General features: G+C 39.5%; 1 protein-coding gene across 1 annotated transcript in view; it reads right to left on the bottom strand.

Moving 5' to 3' along the window:
• Positions 1 to 411: 411 nt before the first annotated feature.
• LOC138037065 (protein kinase C-like 1B) overlaps positions 412 to 8,830 on the bottom strand; it is a 13,318-nt gene continuing 4,899 nt past the window's right edge. Inside the window, exons 2-8 of the mRNA XM_068883072.1 lie at positions 7,142 to 7,160; positions 4,530 to 4,620; positions 3,372 to 3,557; positions 2,793 to 2,957; positions 1,145 to 1,242; positions 986 to 1,048; positions 412 to 661 (exon numbers count right to left, since the gene is read on the bottom strand). Of these exons, the coding sequence (XP_068739173.1) occupies positions 412 to 661; positions 986 to 1,048; positions 1,145 to 1,242; positions 2,793 to 2,957; positions 3,372 to 3,557; positions 4,530 to 4,620; positions 7,142 to 7,160 (872 nt within the window). The remainder of the gene's footprint in view (positions 662 to 985; positions 1,049 to 1,144; positions 1,243 to 2,792; positions 2,958 to 3,371; positions 3,558 to 4,529; positions 4,621 to 7,141; positions 7,161 to 8,830) is intronic.

The following is an 8,830-nucleotide window of genomic DNA, read 5'->3' as shown; positions in this document are numbered from 1 at the left end:
CCTTGATCAGCGAGTAGGAAGCATGGCCATGTCTGTTGGACATTATCGCTCTGTGTGGAGATGTCTGGTTCAATAGCGTTTAACATTTCTGCAAATTGATCCGAGTGGATGTATCTTGCAGTGAACAAGCCCTTTTGTGCTCGTCCTCTTAACCATTGTTTGTTTTTCCCACGTTTGAATCCGTCCTCAAACAGCTTCAGCAGCATAAACGCTACAAGCGGTTTTTGTTTCATTGTTAGCGCCATGCATATTTTAAAATTAAGTGCCAACTTCTATTTGGATCAATTTCGTCAAGCAATGTTGGATAGTGTTTTGCCACTACATTTACATCTAACAATGTTGCCTTTGGTATTCAACTTTTTTCGATAGTTTGGCCAAGGCTTCAGCCCTCGTCGTCATAAATTAAAGTGGTTATAGATTCGCGCGCCAGTGCATGTGGCCAAGAACAGCTTCGTTTTCTACGCTTCTCCTTCGAAGACGAGACCAGGGAACTTCCGGGATTGGTGCTAGGAACCTTACCTCTGGAGCGATATACAGGTCCGTCCCGCAGATCTCGTTGTCACAGATTTCTTCGAATGGCGTTCCATAATGGGACAGTCCAAAATCAGCTATTTTGATGTGTCCCTCTCGGTTTATTAAGACATTGTCAAATTTCGAGTCCCTTAAACAAGAAAATACGAAGAATATGAAGGATAAACACCCAGAAAATGCCTTACACAAAGCATCATATATGGCTTTTGTCTGAAGGCGGTGCATGGTGGGCCAGCGCTTGCCCATGAGATCTGAAGTTCCCAGTTCAAGACCGATGAAGTTGTTCTTGGTAGTCAATGCTTCACATTTTTGGGTGGTTATGTAAATAGCTTACCTCCTGAGCTTACCTCCTAAAATTGTTCTGTTCTGTACTATAATTTGTTTGAATGGCCCTGAGCAGCCCCTGTGGTAAGTGGTCAATAAAATTGGTAGTTATTCATCTCATGAGACATACCGGTGAACGATTCCATGCAAGTGTAAAAACTCCATGCCGCAGATAAGTTCAGAGATGTAAAATCTTAAGTAAAACACAAAAAGAGAAAACAAATGAGAAAAATAATACGTTCCTATTCTCACTGACACTACGATATGCACGGTGATTGTAACGCAATACCTTGCGGTTGCTTCCGGAAATCTTCCATCTTGTTTTTCAAGATCTGTTAACAAATCTCCGCCTTCCATAAAGTCCATTACGAGACAAGCTCGCTTATCCTGTTGATTAAAGTAAAAATCATTCTCATGTCGTGCCACCTTACTCTTTAGTTTACCAGGAGCCCAGAACTTGCAGCTTACATTTCAGATTTTTCAACGACTTCACTAATTAATCAATCAATCAATCTGCAATGTTGCTGATTACGTCGATGAATAAATTAGTTGTGAAAAAAAAAGCATTCAAAATTACAGTTTCGTATGCCCAAATTCGATACGAGATCGCAAAAAGCTCAAAACGTGAGAGGCAGAAAGAACATTTGTTTTATTACATTCTGTTGCTTTCGTCAATTGTTTTTTTAACATTACCTAGTTTCTGCACGCGGATCATTAGGGAGCTTACAAAACGACGACGCCGACGGCAACGACGACGCTATAAAACAATAGGTTTAGTGAGCATAAACAATGGCTCTGCATGCTCTGCACGTGCGTTTTACATTTTGGTACATTTCTTTGCCGTCATCTCCTAAATGACGACGTGAAATGACCAAATTCAAGGTTCTGTGGAGGACGTTAGCACATGACGATGAATTTTCAGTTCTCTCTCTACGCTTCCAACTCACTCATACCAGGTTAATTCCTCAACAGGTACTACACATTTTTAACGCGAAACGACATGAAATAGTTGCGTAGTATTTAGAACTCGTATTTTTAAATGAAGTCCGCGTAGCCGTCGTCGTCCTCGTTTCGTAAGCTCCCTATTATTAATAAGGCGACGTTTGCCTCTCTCATTTTCCAAAAATGGCCAAACGTACGTGAAGTGCCTGGTTACTTAAAGATCCATTGAACCATTACTTCAAGTGTAAAAATTTAGTTTCACATATCTCAGTGATTAAAAGCACCATAAGGGAAGTATAATGTGTCGGGGTAGCAATTCACCTTTATCACTCGGCGGCCATTTTGGAGTCCTTAAGGAATAAAAGGCTTTGTCTTTGCATTGTCTTTGCCCGTCCAGCCTCACATTGAATGAGAGGTTCGACGGGCAAAATCTTTTGTTTGGACATTGAGTGATATGGGTCTATTGCGCCTGAATATTCTTCGGTCAAGTTTGTTTTTAATAGACTTGATTTGCGAATTTTTCGGAAACGATTTATCAAGTTCATACAAGAGTTCATCAATCTTGATATATAATATACAATCTTAATCTAGTTTAAGCGTTTTAGCAAGGATGGGCCGATACCATTTCCATTGTTTTTAAATCAACAGGATAACAAAGACTATTCTGATATTTTTCTTCCACATCGATATCGATATCAGAGACGTCAAGAGTTTACTGGTAAGTCACCTGATTTGCTTAATGATCATAGCACGTTAGTACTCGCACAACACAGACAAACAAGTCAGACGACCGTTGTTTACATGCCTCGGTACACTGGATACGACTGCGCTCTTGGTGTTGACCACTTGACGAAAGGAACGCGGGCCCATGAGGAGACAAAACACAAGCGTCGCTGTTATTGAATATTTGTTATAGGTATCGGCCCATTCTTACTTGTGCAAGGATTTTACCAGCACAATATGGTATTGTAATTTAATGCAATTAGTCCTCTTACATAGTCGACAAACTGCCCGCGCAATTCCATGATAAACTTATTCCAGCATGATAGCCCGATATTCATGGCTTCTTTTTCGCAACGGATCGTATGTTCATCTTCGGTGGTAAACATTTGTTTCACGGCATAAAACCGATTTAACTTTTTATGTTTACAGAGGAGGACCTGTAATAAAAAAAATGTTAAGAACCAAAGTTAAAATTTTAGAATAACAACGGTTGTCTAGAAGAATTCAATCAACTGAGCCCCTGGTGCGTGACGATCAATAGAATTAAAAAACACAGGATCTTTCGTCTTTACGGTTAGAGTCTACTCTTTCTGTTTCTGTATTGTTCGTCCATTATTTCTAAACCCACGCAAGCTCGTGGGTGACGCCTGAATGCGCCAACTCCACTTCCCAAATTTGTCTTGCGCTCAACTTCCAAATAATGCTAATACCTCTTGTTCCTTTTGTATTGAGAAAATCACAAGGACGAAAAAGTAGGATCACTTTAAAGTGCAATCACTAACCTTAAATTCTTCATAGGATTTAGCCCTAATTAATGCAATGTATCCGAATTATCGAATGACCTCACTTACCTTTCCAAAGGCACCTTGTCCAAGGATTCTATCAAAAATGAGTTCTTTGGGGCTTTCGATCCAGTTTGCCTCTTCTGGCCGCGACTCATCATTCTTTGTCGATGTATCGTTTTTGGGTTTTGGCTTCTTGTTGAATGGCGAGCCTGAACTTGATTTCTGGAGCTTTCTTTTAATTTTCCTTGGGCACTAAAAAATTGCGACAGTGAGAAGGAATTTGACTGCTTTGTCTATGATATTGGTAAAGGACACATTTTATTAATAAAGCAGGCTGGTCTCTTTTCATTTTCATTCAATTCTTTACTGATTCACAAGATTTCTAGAAGTGAATTACACAAAAATTGACCTGGGAAGGCATACTGAGGGCTTAGAAGGTAAGGAGAAAGCATTAGTAGAAACTAAGTTTGATTTTTGAGAAGAAAACGCTTGCAGTGTTTCCTAAAAGTTTGCTAAAACTAAGGGCATGGATTTGCCTAATCATTTCCTGTGCTCCAATTTTTTTCTCGTTATGAACGTCAAGACATCTCGCTACAAATCAACTTTCTTCACAACGCGAAATTGCAACGATTTTTTTAGGTGTGTGCTTAGTTTCGCCAATCACGATGTCGGCTCAAAACGTGCAACGCAAAGGCACGGAAAAACGTTCTTGCACGCTTTCTTCGCTACTGTGTCAGCGTAAGTACAAAACTGATTCTTCAATAAAAACGACTGGAATCCTTCGTCCGCATATTTTAGCTTGCAAAGGTCAGAATCGTAACCGGTAAAGTAAGCAATCTCGTCGGAAATCCTAACCTTTTGATTTTGACCACATCAGTGGAATTTTTGAGAGATATTGAAATCGGAACTAACTGAAACGTTCTTGTACGCTTCAGCCAATATTTCTGTCCGCTGATACATTGAACACTACATCGTTCATAAGGTTGAAATGGTCTTTTCAAACTCAGGCGAGAGCACCGAATTGATCGAACGCTCTTATTCCAAATTGCATGGGAATATCACGTGACAATTTGTTCATGATTTTCTGTTGTGAAAAACGTGGGATTCTTCGTCATAATAATTGTAACCAGGATTTCTTCCTCGCACCACTCGCTGGCAAAAAATACTTGACAAATGTAATTGTCCTATGGAGGCTTATGGACGAAAAATCAAGCTTTTGCTTACCTTATCTTTCAGATCAATTTTCTTTGCTGTCAGGTCATTGGTCACGTCCGTGTGACTGTCAACCTCGCCAGAAGTAACTGACGAAGAAATACTGGAAAAGAGTGAAGTATGATTAGAGTTAAAAATTAGCTGATAACAAATCTAAACATTTTGAGATCAGATCAGAGGTCAGTGCTTCCTTTTATGGCCCATCGACTGGACAAGCACAGGATGAAATATGTGATCACAATTTAGCGAGTTGCAAGTAGAAGGCAAACCATATTTTTGCTTTCAAATGCTACTGATCAATCAATCAATCTTTATTTATACACGATAACTATTTAAAGCGACGCTTCGCTCATGGGGTCGTGTCTAAATAATTAAGTAAAATAACTTAATCAATTAGAAAATAGATAAATAGGATATACACCAGCTACTGTAACAATCATATAGCTACTTACAGTTTAAAATACTAACAAAATATCCTACAAGTCTAAATCGATAAAAGGTTACAATTCTAAAATACAAGGTGTTACTCTGGTATCGACTAATTTTTAACACTAATTATACTTAAAATTCCTCCCTTCCGTTTAATGTTTGAGGGGAGATGCATTCGAAATCTATGTGTAGCAGAGCCTTCGACTGTCTTGCCATGATAGCGTATTTCTTAACATTGTCTATATCGTCATTAAGTTGAGGAACCAACGTGTTCCAAACTATTGCTCCTCTTCGAGCTATAGAGTTCTTCATATAGTTGGTGTTAAAACGAGGGACATCAATTTCCAGTTTTTCCTAAGTTGGTATCGCTAAATGTTATCATTGTTCTTAACTATGATAGCTGACATAGCGTCTGGAGTCAGGTTACTGTGGATTTTATACATAAGCTTAGCTAAGCTAATTTTATACTTGTAAAATTCATTAATAATTCATAAGGATGACAGCCAACAGAAACGCACTATTCAGGTCACATGTGTTGGTTTGTAAATCCCGTTAAAATTCAACTGTCTGAAAGCACGGGGTTGGATTGAATAAATAGCAGGGAAAGGCTGGGGTTGATGAATTTTTAATTAGTTGAATTAGTAGTAAAATTAAATGTCATAAAGACTTCTAACTCGTCTAATTAGTATGCTTATTTTTCATAAAAACGAGTCCTGTAAATTTGTACAAAGTTTATTAATCAATCACAAGTTTGACATTTCAATCACAACTATTGGCTAAATTCAATGCTAAACTCCTATAGGACAACTCCACGCCCACGTGATTAACATAAAAATCAAAATCTATTGTTTCATTTCACAACTAAGATAAAATATTCGCGTCCGACCTTTATGGGCTATAAAACGGTTTAACTGCCCATGAAGGTCTCCCGCTCATATTTTATGTATCACTAAAACGGCTCGCCTGTGGCTCGCCGTTTTAACTGCCCATAAAGGTCTCCCGCTCATATTTTATCTATTACAAAAGGGCTTAAGAAGACCAGTTAGCATTTTTCATGACATCTGATAATTTTCGCAGCTCTACAATGCAGTTTGCCTGAAAATGCTTTAGTTCAGAGAACGTACTTGTGATGCGATATTCATTTCATTAAAATTGAAATATTTCGCATTTTTATGTGACTGGGTGTTTAATGTAACCAAGGACCCGTTTCTGGAATTCCCGGTAACTTTCCGGTCCCGGCGAGTGGCCCGGTAAATACCCCATAACGTTTCCACTGTTTCTCCCTGCTTTTCGAATTTTGTCGTCAACGAAGCCTCATCTCACTCTGCAACGCCGTCCTAACTCTGTCCTATTCATGACTCTAAATTCACAATTTCAGAAAAAAAGTAAAAATTCATTTTGTTTCCGGCAGAATCTTTCCTTCAAAGGTTTAGATCATTTTCATCGTCACGTAATTTCTTGGACCTGTAAATTAGTATCAAGAACTACAAGTTCGGACATGAAAACGAGTCCCGGTAGATTAACCGGGGCGGTGGTTACCGGGGCATTTGAGAAACGGTCTCCAGAGTCATAGACAGGACTATTTGGGTGTGGGATAGGAAGAGGGGGTGGGGGGGGGGGGGGAAATTGCGAAATAAGGAAAAGTGGGTTTATCTCTAGTTTTTTGGCGTTTAGTCCCTGTCCAGTTACTACGGTATATCTCCGCTCCTTGTCCTTTGAGTCGTTTGTAAAAATGCCCTTTCTCATTCTTTCCTGGATAAATGGGGAACGCTAGGTTGCGTACATTTACTAGTTTTTTTTTTGTACGCCAACGAAGACGGACGGAAATATGCGAATCCTTCATTCAGCTTCGTGTGGACTTTCTTCGAGGGAGAAGAATAAGAATAAGTTGATTGGTTGCTCTAGAAACGCAGAATAATAATCGATCTGTCTCTTCGCTGGAAATTGTTGAGAAAGGCAATACCTTTTCATAGCATCAGTGGGTGAGTCAATCGTAACCGGCAAATATATTCGAACACGTCCAAATGAAATAAAGACATTTTTCTCATCTAGATTGTTTTCAAGAAAACAGAAAGGCAGAAGAAACCAGCAGTAAGAACTAAACGGCTGCTATCGTTAATTGCTCTGTGGGTGGAACCATCTTTTTTTGCAATGAATAAATCCAAGTTTAACATATGAAGCGCTACTTTTCTTACCTTGTGTCATTATTTGTTCCTGTAATAAAATCGAAAACACTTTTAATAGCGATGAACGTCGCGAAAAATGTGTTCATAACCATGGCTTTCTCGGCAGAATCGCTTCCAATCCAGTAAAATAGCTACCTCTAAATTAAAAGGCTTACGTCATAATGGGTATTAATGACCACGCGCGAGCGGAGGGATTCCATGAGCCTCGCTGGAAATATTGACGTAACTCAGATATAAAAAGGACCTCGCAGTTTTTGACCTGGCCCCAGGTTGTTTAAAAGGTGGATAACGCTATCCACCGGATAAATCTCGATGCATTGGATAGTGCAATTGGTTTTTCTATGACTTATCCACTGGATAGTGATTTATCTACCTAAAGGATATCGATATCCATCGTTTGGGGCTAGGTCAAAATTTCCTTTTCAGAACAATCACTCATGTTTTTTGAATTGCGGTGCGGTTGATTTATCAATAGCAATGTAATTTATATAGCGCATTTGTGGTGCTTAGCGACAGTTTTTCCACCTTATTCGATAAGACTAGAGGAGTCTAACCATGTTTAGATGTCATTCTCAGTTCACAGACCTTGAGTGTTTGTTCGATCTCAGGGGCTCATCTCCCAGGGACTGAGCCAAGCAGTCGGCAGTTTTGCAACTCTGACTAGTATGCGAACGATGAAATCCAGTTGCATACGAAACGAACGTGAATGAAAAGAAAGGAAAAAATGGAAAGGAAAGGAACTTTATTTAAGTGTCTAGTCGTTCTAGCGTTGAAGCACTAATTGGGGAGACTATAAATTGAAATTAACAATTAACACAAATCAAGTCAAATGTTGGTTTTTGAGGAGAGGGGAAACCGGAGTACCCGAGGAAAACCTCTAGGTGCAGAGTAGAGAACCATCAAACTCAACCTACATTTGACGACGAGTCTGGGAATCGAACCCAGGACACATTGGTGGGAGGCAAGTGCTCTCACCACTGCGCCATCCCTGAACCCCAAGGTGGGTCGTATGCGTCGTTTGTCAGAAATACTCCTTCTATCTGGCATCATATCATTCATAACAGATACAAATTGCGGCGAGGAAAACGTAAAGTACAAGTAGCCAGCCCTGCGCCACAGTACGCAGGCATTTTTTAAAAGTGGGGTCTTTTCTCGATTTGCTTAGAAAAATCGAAAAGAAAATGCTTTGCTCGCTGGGTGATTTCTGCAAAAAGGGAAGGAGAGTCTAAGGACGCTTTCCATTGGACAGAACTGACAGGCCAGACCGGGCATTTGGAAAAATTTAGCACACTTAGATGATGATATGTACTCCTCCAGAAGAATACGAGGGATTATCATGCAAGTGTTCCTTCAAATTGTTGCATTTTCTTTGCAAACTGACGGGTCTGACCGGCCAGTTCTGTCAAAAGGAAAGCGCCCTGAAAAATATTCCTAAGTAGAAGCAGCTGAAAACTGGGCATTTTTCTTTCAATTCTCACTAAAAAGATTTTATTCCATTGTTGTTACTAACATTTGTCAACTAGAATGTGGCGGACTATTGCAGTTTTTCTGCTGATCTCGATAAAACTTACGGGATGAAACAAAAGTGAAATACTTCTAAATGCACCTCTTTGTGCTGACGCCTTAGTGAATTTAGTCTTAAGGTGGCTCAAACCAGTTTCTATACTTTCAAGGGACCTTCTTATTAGAAGGATTGAC

The sequence above is a fragment of the Montipora capricornis genome, chromosome 2 (assembly GCF_036669925.1).
Source record: "Montipora capricornis isolate CH-2021 chromosome 2, ASM3666992v2, whole genome shotgun sequence".
Lineage (NCBI taxonomy): Eukaryota > Metazoa > Cnidaria > Anthozoa > Scleractinia > Acroporidae > Montipora > Montipora capricornis.
Note: the sequence above shows the minus strand (reverse complement) of the source record. Positions and strands in the feature narration are given on the sequence as shown.